The following is a 16,784-nucleotide window of genomic DNA, read 5'->3' as shown; positions in this document are numbered from 1 at the left end:
TGCGAGGCACTCATCTGAAAAGCGGGGGGCTGAGTGCCCACCCGACCTGCCCTCCCGCCTGGCGTCTCCAGCCGCACTCAACTTCACAACTTGAATGTTGAAGATGCAGAAGGGACGTTCTTCCATGGCAGCATTCAAGAGGCTGCCTGTGCCATTTTTCAACTGGCCATCCTGGACTCGGCGGCTGACAGGCTCCCACCCTTCCCAGCAAGTGGGGAGCCGCCAGCGTGAAATCTCGGTCGGGGGCCAATTGCGGCGGCGGCCTGTTTCCCGACCGATCCCGGGCCCACCGAACTGAAAATTCTGCGTATGAGCTTATAAGGACAGGATCTGCAAACCATGGCAGACCTGACAAAAGGTGTCTCTTATTTTCTCATTCTGCCTTTCTTCTGGCTATAGGCCTTCTAACTCTTGTTTTTGTGCAACAGCCAGAATAACCCATAACTGATAGTCATCGTCAATTCTGCAGGCATCCATTTCCAGGTTCAATGCCCTATCAAGGAGCACACTGGCAGTAAGGTTATGACCTCAACCCACAAATTGGGACAGGTGCAGTTTACGTGAGGTCAAGTCAAATGAAGCACATTTTAGGTGACACACATCCTTACAGGGGAAGGGGAAGGGGAAGGCAGGAAGAAAAAGAAGCTGCATACGGTTACAGGTTAGAGTTGCACCACATTTTCATTTATGTAGGCTTCATTAATGCCAACATACATATTGTAATACAGGAACAAATGATTTTCTAAAAGTATCTAATAACGTTGATTATGTATTATGGGAGCTGTGATTCTACAGCCCTAGAGCTAACTTATGTAAACTTGGAACGAACCTCTGATGTGTTGGTCTCAATATTAACCCTGTCACAACGGGCAGAAGAGAGGTGGGTCAGGTTAAAAATAGTTTAAGAGGGAAACTGTCCCTAATTCACCAGGTATGCACCTGTTGCTGTCTTACAATGGCAGGATTTGTCATGTGAATGCCCTGCCTCCAAGAGGTGGGAGGTTTTCTAGTGTGTAAATTGAGGTGGAACACTTCACTAAAACATTTAAAACAGGCTCCAATAGTGCAATTGGCAGCCTTAATTCAACAATTGTTGCATGGGTTTCCCAGAGGTCTCTCTCCCTCCCTCCTCCCAATTGCCAGGGACTATCCCATAGGTTCCCTGGCTGCAGTCCTCTGCCACTGGTTATCCCACCTAGCAGCTGGCTAGCCTATCAATATGCCCAGGTACCAAGCAGGAAATGGAAGGAAAAAAATTATAACAATTCTGCCAGGAAGCATTGGGATCTTACCTGATTTCCTCCCATACCATGGCAATTGAAGATGCCCACTTTTTCATTTTCCTTTCGCCCCATATTATCAAGGCACTGGTTTGTAGCAACATTTCTAATCTGAAAATGATGAGATTTGAACAGTTATGGACAAACACATTCATGTTGAAATCACTGTGGATTCAAATTTTCTAGGACTATATATACCCAGGTACAGCAGTACAAAACTAGCCTCAAGCAAAGCTATGAACAGAAGAAATTCAAGTCTGTGCTCCTTCTCAATGATCAGTGGGTATGTAGAATAAACAGTCATCTAATGGAATTAACACCTTTAGAGAATGGACAAATATTATGATTAGGATCAGGATTACACAAATGAAGGCAAAAGGAGAAATTCTGGCATGTGCTGTGTGGAGTATCATAGCTTCTGAATTTTCTTTGTCTCTTTAAAATTATGTACACTGCTGTTTCAGGGCAGTTTGTTCCTGATAACATGTTCAAGTTTTTTTTCTCTCGCAAGTTTCTGATGTAAGGCCATTTTGAATGTAGGTATCCAGCTTGGCCTGTTTCCAAAAAATGGCATCATTCCTGTCTTCATTAGCTCTATCATGATTATCAGCACCAAGTAGGTTCTGTCCACAGTTTCATTTAATGTTTCAGCTGTACAGAATCACAGAATTACATTCATCCATGGAGATTTATTGGAGGAGAGATTTGTTTGCATAGCACCGCTTCTTGGGGCATTTTGCAGATGTGGGTCAGTTCCTTGGGGGAAGGCAGCACTGTAGGCTGTTACCTGCACAGTGTTCCCCATTGATATCATGAAGAAATGCCATGCATACTAAATGGGTGGTAGCCAGTGGTAATGTAGTCTGTGTTACGCCACTTGAAGCAGCGCTATGCCGCTGAATTTCTCCCCCATTGTCTTTGAACCCTTTAAGCCTTTCTAGAATTTCTATGCAAGTAGTATCAAGGGCATTAAGTTATTACTGGAGCCTCCTATGACTGATGGTGTAGCATTAAGCCCAAATTTGGGACATGGACAAAATTGATGCATATCTGTCTGTTTTGACAGTGGGAATGGTTGGTCTTGCTTGAGTTTTGAAGCTAGCCCCTCACTTAATTTAGTACATAGAATTACACAGAAATTACAATGAAGAAACTGACTGCCTAACTAGACCGTGATGGTGTATAATTCTGCAGGTGCACAGTAATCCTATACCATGTGCCTACCCTTTTCCCATCTGCCTTTGTTCTCCTTTCCTTCAACCAGCAATCTAACCTATTCTTAGAAGTTCATATGGTTTCACTTCAATCATTAATTAAATGATATTGCATTTCATTAATTGATTGGTATTGTATTCCACAGACTTAAAACCTTTTGTGTAAAAAGGATTTAATAGAGGTGTTCAAAATAATGAGGGTTTTTGATTACATGTTTCAACTGGGAGGAAGGTCAGTAACCAAAGAACACAACTTTAAGATAATTGGAAAAGAACCAGAGGGAAGATGAGGAGATCTTTTTTAATGCAACAAGTTGCTATAATCGGGAATGCACTGCCTGCAAGGGTGGTGGAAGCTTATTTAATATTAACTTTCAAAGAGCAATTGGACATATACTTGAAAGGAAAAAGAACTGCAAGGCTATGGGAAAAGAGTAGCAGCGTGGTGCCAATTGGATCACCAAGAGCTGGCACAAGTAGGATTGGTAAGATGGCCTCCTTATGTGTTGTATGATTCTATGTTTTCTGTCTGAAATCTCTTATATTTGAATCCCCTTATTCTAGTCTCCTTATCACTAAAACAGTTTGTTTCTATCAGTCCTAATCCTTCATAAACTTAAACAGCTCTATCAAATTGCCCCTTAATCTCCCATATTTTAATGCAAACAGCTCAAAACATGTCTTTTCATGTTTGTATCTCCTAGTGAGTCTGAGACATACAGTTTATTTTTCCTCAGCATCCTTCTTGTAATGTGAAGCCCAAAACTACACACGGCTCCAACCATTGTCTTACAATAGACTCATAGGGTGGAATCAGCTGTGCCTGCTGACGTTGGGCATGCATGGTGGCGTGTGCGGACAACATGGCGAGAAGGGCAAAAATTGGTTTCACGATGCCGTGAAGCCAGTTTGTGATCATCCGCACAGCCCGTCAATGGCGGGCCACGTTCCCCACCATCAGATGTCGGGAACCTCATTGAAATACATCTGCATGTCATTATAAGGCCAACTTGCAGGTATCATCCCTCCCCTCTAGGTTGTCTGCCCACTTCAGCGTGCAGAACATCATATATAAAGCGTGCACCTGGCAGCCTGCACTTTGAGGGGAACTTGGAGGTGGGTACACAGTAACGTTGTGCAGCGCTCGCCTGTTGGCTGTTGGACTTCAAGGTTGAGGCAAGTTGGAGGCATGGGGGCAAGGGCTGCCCTGCGGTTCAGGTGACTTGGGGGTGGGGGCAAGGGCTGCCCTGTGGTTGAAGGTAGTGCGCAAACATATGCGGGGTAGTGGGGAGGGAAGCGGCCAAGCATTAGGACAACCTTGTATAAAGTGACCATTCTTCTGCAGCTGAGACAGTTCAGGTGCAGCCACATTGACATGAATGGAGTCGGGCCTATAGTTTATCTGCCCACTCAAGCAACGCAGAGGCATGAAAGTGCCACCAAGTGCTCCAGAGCTTTTCACCCCTTGGCACAGACTGCAAGCTAATGAGCATTTTAATGGACTGCAGAACAGTTGGAAGACTGGGCACGTTGTGCAATCTCCTTGCTAAAGCTGGCCATGGAGCAGTCACTGGTGGAGGCACTCACAGCCCCTTGCAATGTCAACATCCTGGTTTGGACCAGACTCCCCATGGTTCAAGCTAACAGTGCAGCCTTGCAGTGTGGGTTAGCAGAATGCCTGCACCTGAGCTGAGAGCTCACCAGGCAGTCTAGTGGACAAAGCTGCCACCAATTGGTCAGGTGGAGTGGGGCAGATGTGGGTGGGGTTTCAGGCAGCCATGCAGTACACTAAACTCTGGCCATCCAAGTGGTGGCCAGTACTTTCTGGGATGTGTTAAGGGACCTTTAGACTTGAGCAAGAGAGGTTCTTAGTATACACAAGCTAACCCACGCATTTCTCTCTTTCATCCTGCAGGGGGAATACATCAGGAGCGTGCAGCCTGGTGAACCAGCTGTATACCTTCTGGCGTACAGACAGTGGAGACGACAGAGAAGAGAGCAACAGAGGCCCCTGGCTGGGCAGAGGAAGGAGCAGAACCTACAGGAAGAAGGTGCGGCTGGGGCTCCTGCACACGATGCCCAAGAGCCACAGCAAACTATCGCTGGTTGATGGCTAGGGTCTATAGACCCTAGGGTCTATAGACGCTGCCTTTCATTCCTGCAGATGACTGAGAACCAGTGTCGCCGAAAACTGCACGTGTCTAGAGAACTGGTCGGTCATATCTGCCACTTATTGCAGGATTTGGTGCCATGGGGATGTGGAGGGTATCCACTGCCAGTGGCTGTGAAAGTGGCAGCGGTGCTCAATTTTTACACCAGTGGCTCCTTTCAGGGCTTTACAGGGTGGCCTCTGAGGGATATCATAAGCCTCCACCCACAAATGCATCCATGATATCACGGATGCCATCTTCGCCAGGGCACACAACTTTATGCATTTCGCCCGGGATCAAGAGAGCTGTGAAGCAAGAACGATTGGATTTTCCCAGATCTCAGGTTTCCCATAGGTGCATGGTTTGATTGACTGCACTTACCTGGTGCTCAGATCTCCATTGCAACACACAGTCAACTATGTCAACCACAAGGGCTTCTATTTTCTCATTGTGCAGCTTGTGTGCGACCACCACAAACGCATCCTGCAGGTCTACGCAGGGTTTCCAGGGAGTGTCCATGACTCCTACATTCTCAGTCAGTCACCGATCCTTGATGTCTTCCATGGTCACAGCAGCTTTATGGTTGGCTCCTCAGGGTCAAGGACTACCCGCAGAGGATGTGACTGATGACACCCGTGCGGCGGCCTCAGACTGCAGCTGAGTGATGGTATAGCGAGGCTCATGCTGCAACTCGCAACTTGGTGAAGCAAACCATTGGGATGCTGAAAATGAAGTTCGGGAACCTGGACTGGTTGGGTGGAGTCCTACAATACAGTCCACAGGGGGTGTCACACATTGTCATTGCCTGCTGCGCCCTTTACAACCTGGCGCTGCAAGGGAGAGGAGCTGGCTGAGGAGTAGATGCAGGTGCTGGAGGTCTCCTCCGATGAGGAGGGCATCAACGATTGATGAGAGCGAGGAGGTCCTCGAAGATGACGATGACAGCAATTAGATCCTCGCACTGGCCAGACGAAGCAGGTATGCTGTGTAGGCCCTCATAGTTTAGCACCATCGAGGTTCAAGCATTACTAGTGTGCCCAGTGAGTGTGAAGTCTGGCCATCACTTTGGTCTGAAGATTATACAAAGCTCAGGGAAGGGGTCCTGGACTGAGACACCTGCCTTTATCTTGTGCAGAAAGGTTTCACATCTGAGTGACAGGAACCCTGCTCATCAGAACAAGAAACCATAGGCGGAGAGACATTCCTGGGAGTTTATTTACAATAGTGAACATTACTTACAAGTGATTAACACTTGTGCCCAGGCTAGGCAACTACATCTTCTTAACTTGCCTAACCCTGCCGCTACGTGTTGGTGCTGCCCGGACATCCACAGTGGAGGCAGAGGCAGCCTGATGACTGCTACGCCATGTCTATGATGACTTTGGCGGTGTCTTCTGGAGGGCTGATGCCTGGAGGGCCCCGGCCTGTTTTCGGGATCCTGCTGTGTGGCAGTGGCACCTTCCTCGGCCTGTGAAGCTGGAGCTGCGAAGGTCACAGGAAGAGGGAATTCGGATGGGCCGGACACTCTTGGAGTCACCTGGATGGATGGCCCCGGGGTGTGAACCTGCTGATCCTCCTCCCTATGGGTGCCCAAGGGCCCTTGGCTGACTCCTTGAGGAGAAAGGGTAGCTAGAGTGAGATCGAGCAGCCCCGCACCCCTCTCGTGTACACACTGTCGGATGCCAAATACAGCATCGACGATGGAGTTCGGCCTGTGCAGCAGTGCAGGAGTGACGTCATGGATCAAGGTCTCCATGGCGGCCACCATCCCACCAGTGTTGACCTTGGTGGGATAGCTGGCGCTATCACCTCAACATGAAGACAGATGGACTCCTCCATCGTGCGTTGCAATCTGAGGAGTGCAGCGGACATCTCTTCCTGATGTTCCCTAGCTTGTCTTTGCAGCTCCAGCAACTGTGACATGACCGAGTCCAGAGGCTTGTCATCTGACTCCGACTCAGCAAATTTCTGGCCTCCAGGAGTCTTCCGAGTTCTGGACACTACGGAAGTCCCTGCCGCCACCTGCTGTGGATCTGAAAGTGTGATGTGCTCACCAGATTGTGATCCTGAAGCTACTGTAAAGCTAATTCCCACCAAGGTGTGTGTCTCTCCGCTGGTGGAGGGTGTGGATGAACGCTGTGACGGATCTTCAGGGAGGGTTTCAGCAGTTTCCTTTTCTGAGCTTCCCTTGGGGCTTGATTGGAAGCCCTGGGTCATGAACTCTCTTGGCGGTTTTCCAGGTGTGCCTGTGAAAGCAAGGAGAGATAATTAGTGCATGACAGTAGCCTGTGAAACAGGACACATCACTCACAGCATGGTTGTCTGATGGATGTTGCTCTGCTGGATCCTCACTTGGTAGTGCATCGCTGACCTCACTGTCAGCACAGGAACGGTCCAGATCCTCACCGGCCAGCTGGATGGCTCTGTTTTCAAAGGGCAGGAGGACCTTGATTTCAGGAATTTCCACGCCAGACTGCGACCTCTCCCTCTTGTTGTGCGCCAGCTTATCTTGCATGAATAGAGATGGAGAGAGTGTAAGCAGGATGCCTTCCAAGCTGGATGATAAGTATGCCCGGTGGTGAGTGGTTCCATGGATGGGATGTGGACAATGATGGTGAGTGTGAGAGAGTGAATGGTGATGTCCCTTGAACTGACAGTGAGTGAGGGCCCTGTGGGTGTGTGATGGGTTTGTGAGTGTGAGAGTTGAGAGTGATGAGAAGAGTGCCTTACCCTGGCGGAACAGAGGACATCATTCATCCTCTTGCGGCACTGGGTGGCTGTTGTCTTTTGCAGGGCATTGGCGCTGACCACCACTGCCACCGCCTCCCAAGTGGATTAGTGATGTTGTTGTCCATCCTGCGGCCAGAACAGGGGTAGAGGGCATCACGGCGGGCCTCTACTGCATCCAAGAGGCACTCAAGGGACACGTTATCGAACCTGGGAGCTGCAGTCTTCTTGCCTTTCGGGATCATGTCTTCCATACAGCATTCGTGGCCTGAAAGCACTGAGAGGTGTGTGCACAGTTGCACTTTAAATACGGTGTCTGGCATGATAATGGCAAATGACATCCCGTCCTCCATGGAAATGTCGTGTTTTCCTGGTATGCATAATTAATGTGGCAGGTTTGGGATGATAAGGTGCGAGAAGTCGCCATTGCAGTCGGTGGGTAAAACGTTGTTTTACCCGCCCGCTACCACACTTAGTGCAAATCTGGGACGATTTCACCCATAGAGGGAACTGTGTCCAAGTATGCTCCAGTGTGTGAAAACATGCAAATACTGCTGGGCCAGGAAAACAACTGGCTGGATGAAAGGAAATCCAGTGTGCAAGAGATTTTTAAAGGGCTAATCCTTTTGCTTGAAGGCATAGAAGAGTTTTGACTGAGAGACCAGCTTTGCCTTCATGAACACTGATTTGGAAAAAAATGCCACAGATGTATGAAGCCAAATATAAAATGATCCTTAGTAGATCCTGTTATCCAACATTACCTATTCTGCATACATCACAGAGCTGTGGTACTCCATAGCTCCAAGGGTAGCAGAGTTCCATCTGTAGATGTGACAAGGGTCATGACAGCTCACTGCTCCATTTGGAATGGAAATCCTACTGTGGGGCCACCTACAAGCTTAACAGGTAATGGTGACAACTGCTGACAAATACCATTGACCAATACAATAGGAAATGCAGGTGTGCTCCCACTCATCCTGCAAACCATCAGAACCATTTCCTAGATATTTTATTGATCCCGCATCTTTTTTCTATTTTCTTTATGGATAATGGAGATTCATTAATGTATTGCTGCATTTTAAAAATACCGAAATGCAAATAAAAACACTTAAATTCAGCCCACTGTGAAACTTGCTACCATACGGAGTGGATCAGGTGAATAGCATAGATGAGTTTAAGGGGGTATGTACACAAGGGAGAATGGAATGGGATAATATGTCAATAGGGTGAGATGAAATAAATAGAGTGGGAGGATTGTCAGGAACATAACCACCAGCATAGGCTGGTTGGGCCAAATAGCCTGTTTTAGTGCTTCTAAATCAATGTAATTCTCTGCTTTTCAAGTCAGAACATTAATCAATCCTAAAGTAAAAGCAAAATACTGCCAATGTTGGAAATCTGAAAAAAGAATAGAAGTGTTGGAAATATTCAGCAGGTCAAACAGTATCTGTGGAGGGAAAAATAGAACGGACATTTCAGTTTGATGACCCTTTCATCAGAATCACTCTGATGAAAGATCATCAACCCGAAAAGTTAATTCTGTTTCTCTATAGATGCTGCCTGACCTGCTGACTATTTCCAGCATTTTCTACAATCAATCTTAAAAAGTATTGGAACATGTCAGCCCAGAGCAATATTAATGTTTTTGCCCAAATGCACAGTTCATTTAAATTATCCTTACTTATTACCAAAAAAAGGTTAATAGCGATTGCCAAGAAGAAAGAAAAAAATCTTAATATTCCTACCTCACCAAGTAAGTAGTAACGCCTTGGGATTTGGGAGTCAGGATAAATATTTTCCAAGTACCATGAGAAAGATTTACACTTCAGTCTTTCTCTTAGGCCCCTTCTCGCTGACACATCCCCATAATCCACTTTAACAACACCTGGAAGTGCAAAGTCACAGATTGTATCAATTCACTGGTGTTGGTTTAAAATCTGTTTCTGTCATGGAAAGCACATCTGTATCCTGAAATTATAACTTGTTTTAGGAGAAAATACACAGATCTAGTCAAGGTGGGAAGGGATAACAGTCCGGGGCTTGAGCCATAATTTAGACTGTCACTTTCAGTGCTGTACTGAGACAGTTGAAACATTTTCAAAGGTGCCAGTTTTCAACTGAAATGTTAAACCGAATTCCCATTTGTTTGTTCAGATGGACATATTGGAAAAAATGGCATTATTTAAAGAAAAGTAGAGAGGTTTTAAGCTGTCCTGGTAATGTTCCTCTCTCATTTAACACAACCAAAAAAATCCACCTTCACTTGTCTTTTATCTGATTAGCTGCTTGTGGGGCCTTGCTATGAACAATTGGCTCCCATAGTTCCAATTTTTTTGGTGAATGAATTTACTTTATTTTGCCCAGGCTTAATTGGATACTCACAGTCTTAATTGCTTAAATTAAGCAGCAGGTTTTACTGGACAGGCCCATTTAGCGGCTGTATTTTGAATTAATCAATAACAACTTAAGTGGTTCAAATAAACAACAAACTTTCAACAGGATGTATTGCTTACATGACTCAATTCAAATGAAGAGATCATTTCAAATAAAAAGTGCTCAGAACAGCAGATTGAACTAAATTTAGAAATGGCAGTGGAAGGCAAAAGAATCACAGTATAGAACTACCGAGGACAGCTAAAGTCAGCAAAATAGAACATCTGGGTATTATAACATTAAGCTTGCTACAGAAATTCACAACGTAGGAATAAATGATCAGTAAAAAAGTGTCAAATAGAATATAAACATCTTAGTCCACCACAATAATCTCAGTGAGCGAAAAATAAAATACTGTAGTTGCTAGAAATCTGCAAATTGAATGTAGAAATTGCAGTCTTGAAATTTTAAGATTACATAGCAACAAGAGTAGACCATTTAGGTTCTTGAGCCAGTTCTGCCATCCTGTTACATTATGGTCCATTTAACCACCCTTTCTCCATAACCCTGTGGCCCTGACCTAATAAAAATCTACCAATCTCAATCTTGAAAATTACAAGTGACTCAACCATCCACAGCCTTTGGTGAATGGGAGTTTCAGATTTCCATCCTGTTTGTAAAAGAAAAAATCTTCCTAATTTTACTCCAAAATGATACAATTTTATTTTAAGATTATGGCGCCTGTTCTGGATTCCCCCATCACGTGAAATCATATTTATGTATCTATCTTATTGAATCCATTTATAATTTTGAACGCCACTATTAGTTCTCTCCTCAACTTTCTAAACTTATTTTTTGCAAACTGCCTTAATAATTTAACTTAAGCCCTGATATTATTCTGGTAAATTTGTGCTCTACCCTCTCCAAGGCCAATATATCTATCCTGAGATGTGGAGCTCAAAGCTGAACAAGGTTTGATCAAGGTTTTGTACAACTGAAGTGACATGTCCTTACTTGAGCGAATTTAGTGGCAGGACCTCAGTAACATTTTTGTTTCCATTTTCCAGATGCAGCCAGCTAGATTGAGAGGCTGGTTGGCTGTCAGGCGGGTAAACCTCTGTGCCAGGTTGCTGCTGGGGAGTATAATGGAAGGAGGGAGAGATAGGAAAGGGTGGTGGGCGAAAGGCTTGTGGAGGAGTTTGAAGGCCTCAAGGGAAGATTCAAAGTCTTGGATTGGGGTCTTGAAGTAGCAATCTCTCTGGCGAGGATCTCTGTGCTTTGGTACTGCAACTGATTGCAGCATTCATTACTGGGCATCCCCAGCATGGAGCTAGAGTGAGGTCATCAAGCTTTTCAAGTATCCAATCACATTAAAGAATCTTCAGAGACATCCGACCAGAAAGCAAAAAGCAATATAATAAAATCACTTACAATTGTTTTTATAGAGAGCAAATTAAAGATTGGACATACATGGGGTGAACGTAGATGCTAAAATATAGTGATAAAGCTTTTTTAAAAACAATTATTTAAAAAAATAGTTTTAAAAATCTCCTAATTAATCATTTGACTGCACTCCAACAAATATAAAATCATTCTTTCAGGGTCAGTTCTGTTGTTTATTAATTTTATTAATTATATTAAAAATCCAGTTACTCCTGATTGAACAAGTTGTAACTTAGTTACAGAGTTTCAAACGGTGATGTAGAGGCAGGAAAGTTAAAATTCTCACTGATTTCAGTGATTGCTGGTTCTGGGGGAGTCTCTCAAATCCATCGCCATTCTCCCACAAATCATACTGTACCCCCTGCAAAATCCAGATCAATCCAATTTGATTTAATTTCATTTGAATTAACTAAAGTTGTACATTTCTTTGCAGCTCACTTGAATCCTAGATAACAGTGATGTACTGAAATTAGTACATATTCGTTATAGTTCCCAGGTGCAGCCAGCTAGATTGAGAGGCTGGCTGGATGTCAAGTGGATAGACCTTCAGTGCTAGATTATGTTGTGTTAGTGGGTTCTGCACACAAACATATCAATCACACACTAAAGAATGACAACAAATGTGTTATTTTTATTGAAGACTCACAATACTATATATAAATTACAGGAGAGCTCTACATGCACATCTTGCTAGGGGATCAACAAAGCTCCTACTGTTGTGTCACATGCTGTACGGCATCAATTCTTGCAGTGATGATGCCCACTCACTATTTACATATTCCATTAAAGCAATATCACAACATCCCCCTTTTTCCTTAAGTAGAATATTACGCTTAATAATACATACATATAACGTAACAGACTTTCTGCAAACACTACTTACATAAATGTCAGACCTCCATCCATTATTTAAGAGTCCCAAAGGTTACTTCCATTGGGTAAATAACTTGAACCTTTTGCTCCACATATATGCTAGGCAATTCCACACCTGCCCATGTATGGACCTCATCTTCTCCTGCTTCTTCAGTAGTCTTTCCTGCGCTGATGCAATCCGCCTCGACAGATAATAACTCAAAAGTGTCATTCTGATTTGCCTCCTGAACATGATTTCGGCTGGTGATGGTAATCCCATGTCTATTCGTGTTGCCCATAAATACAACATAGCAACCTGGAAATCTTGTTCTGTTTCCCTGCCCTTCCTAGTGGGTCAATTGAAGGAATTGCATTTTCTCTTAAATGCAAGCATCACCTTTGAAGCTTCCCACAGCACTGAACCTATCTGGGTACATATCGAGCTGTAAGTTAGTATTGACTTGATAGGGCCATTTTTAACATTTTCTTCCACCAATGGCACACTGTTGATTTTGTGTATGGTCACAAGTTTGAGCTCCCTACATACCGGTATTTCCTGCCACAGTTTGGACCATTCATGTCTACCAAGTAGAAAACTTGCGATGACCATACAAACTTACCGTAGCTGCGTTTTAACGTCAGTGTTCATAAAATGGATTGGTGACTTGGTGTAAACTGTCAACCTGGCTGTCATAGGCTGTACCATTGACTCCCATCAGTCAAGATACATGCTTTTTAAGATTCTTAATAGCAGAATGTTGACACTAGCTCCAGTGTCTATCTTGGCTTTGAATGTGTGTTTGCTCTTCTTGTTTGGACATATAATACTGATTATAGCAAAAACCTCTAGCTGTGTAATCGCATCCACACATCTTGCCACATTTACGGTGTGGAAACCCTCCTCACTTTCAAGTTGAAGAGTATTCTTCTCGGCATCTTCCACCTGGTCTGTCCCTTTGCCAATGTTTTGTATATGTCTGTTTGCGTTGACTCCTGACACACTCCTTGCTGCTGTTGCCAGTATGCTCCACACACTTCTTATTTGATCGTGGCTTATTGTAGCCTCTGAGCACACTGTCGTAGCCAGATTTCCTTCACTGACGTGCCCAATGCCCTTTCAAGCCACGTGCCTTGCAGTGGTCTTGAAATGCCCAACAATTAATTCCACGGTTAGTGTAGGAGGCCGCACCACCTAAAGGATTTATTTTGTTTCGGTGCCTTGGCCATTTTGCCAATAGTCACAGCCACACCCAATACTTGCAAAGGTTGCCTTCCTACCACAATGGCTTCATACTTCCTATCATGCTCTTTTTTTTCCTAATCAGTCTCTCTGGAAGGTTTCAATTGCTGTTGAAGCAATGACGGGTTCCATGATTCACTTTGACAACTTGCCTTCAGAGAAATCACTGTCTCTGCCCTTATCATGGCATCAGCTTACAAGCTAATCAATTGACTCCCGAGGCCATTGTCTGACTGCCATTAACTCTAAATGGTGGATCGTGAGATTCAACTTTATGAGGAGTAGATATTTCAGTGTATTCCAGAGCTCCACCAGGTCTTTTTGATTCTCATCAGATAGATCTGATGTGTTAATTCAATGGAGTCCTCATTTTTCCAATGGCTTTTTTAACCTTCATTGCCTGTCTGTCAGGTTCAGCAACGGATAAATCGAAAAAATATAACTCCATTCTCTGGCAAAAAAGCTTAAACTAGGATAGAACATCTGAAACAAAAACAAAGATTGCTGGAAAAACTCAGCAGGTCTGACAGCATCTGTGGAGAGAAAGACAGAGTTAACATTTCAAGTCCGTATGATTCTTCTTCAGAACTAAAGTGAAGTAAAAATGTGGTGAAATATATACTGTTGAAGGGGGTGGGACAGGTAAAGCTGGATAGGCTTCAGTATAGAACATCTTTGGCCTTCCAATTCATGATGGGAAATTTAGCTGTCATCATTCCAGTACTCCTTGCTTCTCAAAGGTTTTTCTGGTTTACAGTGGGTTGGGTTTCGTTCGATGGAACTATTAAACAGTACTGCAGAACTGCTGTGCCTGCAGCTTGAGTTTTCATCATGTCCAATGCTGGACTCTGTATCACTGTTGCTTTGTAGCCTGTATTGCACGCTTCTTCATTGGCGCCATCCACAAAGCTTCCTTTGCTGGGAACCACACACCCACATGGCTTTGCAAACGTTGGCCCGATTCCAAACTGACATTCGCAGCCTAATCCTGAGCTCATTTAATATTCTTGCTGACCAATGACCTGGTTATCCTTCTAGTCAGTTATTCATTGTTTTTTGAACACTGATCCTTGAGGACACTTCTACTTCCTGGTGTCTCACTGTATTGCTTCTGCTTTTGTAGCAGACCACTTATGTTGTCCCAATTTCTTCTTTCTGGTTTCGCCTAATCTTTGGACTGGCTCCATTCTGTGACTTCTTCACTGAAACGAATCATCACAATTCTGATCTTCACTTTGACTTTATTTCTGCAACGTGGTTTTCAAAAATGCACAGCTGCCACCATGTTGTGTTACTGGGTTCTGCACAGGAGCTTATCAATCACACACTGATGAACGGTACCAAATACTTAGGGTTCTTATTATTGAAAACTCACAATACTATACACAAGTAGCACCAAAAATACAGAGTCTCTGCAGGAGAGCTCTGCCTGCACATCTTGCTAGGGAATCAATACAAATCCTACTGCTGTGTCACATTCTGGATGACATCACTTCCTGCAGTGATAATGCACACTCACTATTTACATATTCCATTAAAGCAATATCACAACAGATTACTGCGGGGGATGGAGGGATAGAAAAGGCTCGAGGCCTCATGGGGAAGTGTTAAGTGGGAAAGCATTCATTTCATTTGAAGCTATAAACAAGAAAGCCAAACATTCAGCATTAAGATTTCAATGGTTTCATCTTCCTAATTCTACAAAACAAACTGAACTAAGTTTCCATTTAACACTCTTTATACACCACTAATAATGCTCAAGGAGATTATGCATTTTGATCTCAACTGTCAGCTATTGCAAAATTTCTAACCTCCTCTTTTGACACCCTCCTTATTCTCTCTGACATGATGTAGGCCAAAAAGGGGTAGAAACTACTGTAACCATATCTGGAAACAAGTGAGCTGAACAGAATCCTTGAAATCAGAATCATAGCCGTCGGCACATGCCACATTACTCCCTGTAGACTTCACCAACTTTAGAAAGCCAAACACTTCTAATGATGCAGCATCTATCAGTAACATTCGATCGGCAACTAACCTGAAAGTACTTGATGATCCCTTTAAATAGGCTGCTAATGAGCCTTTCCTGCTGCTGGACACATGTTTAGCTGTGCGAGGTTAAGAGTGGGCATCATCGTTCAGGTTGAAAATGGCACTGCTGGTGTCAAATTTGCATTCCTCCTCTGCATACTTCTGGTGCACAGTTCCAGCATCTATGCTACTGACCTCACCAGAATGACATCTAGTGCAGTGTGCCCCAGGAGTGTGCACAGTGCCAAAGTAGCCATTTATGACCCAAAACAGCACCTGTAGCACCAAAACTACAGAGTCTGTGCAACCAAATTTTGCAGTAAATCACTCTGCTGGTTCTTATCTCCTCAGACCCCTTTCCATTCCTGAGCCGCAGAACTCCTCTGAGAATGCAGCTGCCTTAATCTGCAGTTTTCCTCCATCTCATCCCCTGCCCTTGCTAAACTTACCATCAGTTCATCAAGTTTATCACCTACTTCCTCAGCCCCTTCCTGGTGCAGCTTCTAATCACTCATATTCATTAGCTCCACTGACTGCCTCACATAATGAAACATGCCAAGGCACTTCAGAGGAACACTATAAAACAAAGTATTACAACAAGCCACATGAGGAGTTTTTGGGTCAAATGACCAAAAGCCTAGTCAAAGAAGCAGGTTTTGAGGATTGTCATAAAGGAGGAAAGCGAGGTAGATAGTCAGAGAGGGTTAGGAAGGGATTTCTTTGCTGTTAGCTTAGGGCCCAGGCATTGAAGGCACGGGCACCAATGGTGGAGCATTATACTTGAGATTGCACAACAGGCTAGGATTAGAGGAGTGCAGATATCTTGGTAAGGTTGTAGGGATGGAAGACATTACAGAGATAGGAAGGGCCGAGGTCATGGAGTGATTTTAAAACAAAGTTGGGATTTAAAAACAAGGCTGAGAATTTTAAAGACAAGGCATTGCTTGACCAGGAGCCAAGGTAGATCAGCGATCACAGGGCTGATAAGGGAATGGGACTTGCTGCAAGTTAAGACACGGCAGCAGAGCTTTGGATGACCTCAAGTTTATGAAGGATAGAATCTGGTGATCCAGTGGTGATGCCAATAATCCTCATTATTCTCTGTCTCCTTGACTGACTCTGAAACTGTTGCCACCCTCTCCAAATGCCTATCTTTAAGAACTAGATGAGCCAAATTTTTCTATAGATAGGTGTCAGCACAACTAGAGCTATCTTTATTGACTCCTTCTAGCACCTATGTGTTCCATTGAGTCCATCAATGCTGGCTGCCATTAAACCTGGCTGCCACTACAGGTTAAGACCAGAAGCTGGATTTTCGTCTCCCATTGAAAGTGTGAATTGGATCGCAAAACCCTGAACTTAGTTTTTTATTGATGGAAAATCAATTTTCCTCTGTCTTCCCAAACCCATACCAGTTTTGTGGGTCAGGAAAGCCTTGGATGCAAAACTCACATACAGCACTTCCCAATTGTGA

The 16,784-nt window shown here is 44.1% G+C and overlaps 1 protein-coding gene across 3 annotated transcripts in view; it reads right to left on the bottom strand.

The window, feature by feature from the left end:
• Positions 1-16,784, bottom strand: part of galnt13 (polypeptide N-acetylgalactosaminyltransferase 13) — a 550,349-nt gene that overhangs the window by 90,916 nt on the left and 442,649 nt on the right. For 2 of the 3 annotated variants that reach the window (XM_078552191.1, XM_078552192.1), the window contains 2 exons: positions 9,117-9,256; positions 1,293-1,391 (listed from right to left, as the gene is read on the bottom strand). In XM_078552191.1, coding sequence (XP_078408317.1) covers positions 1,293-1,391; positions 9,117-9,256 — 239 coding nt within the window. The remainder of the gene's footprint in view (positions 1-1,292; positions 1,392-9,116; positions 9,257-16,784) is intronic. The other variant, XM_078552193.1, reaches the window with a different exon arrangement.

This window comes from Cetorhinus maximus, chromosome 11, assembly GCF_964194155.1.
Source record: "Cetorhinus maximus chromosome 11, sCetMax3.hap1.1, whole genome shotgun sequence".
In the NCBI taxonomy this organism is placed as follows: Eukaryota; Metazoa; Chordata; class Chondrichthyes; order Lamniformes; family Cetorhinidae; genus Cetorhinus; species Cetorhinus maximus.
Note: the sequence above shows the minus strand (reverse complement) of the source record. Positions and strands in the feature narration are given on the sequence as shown.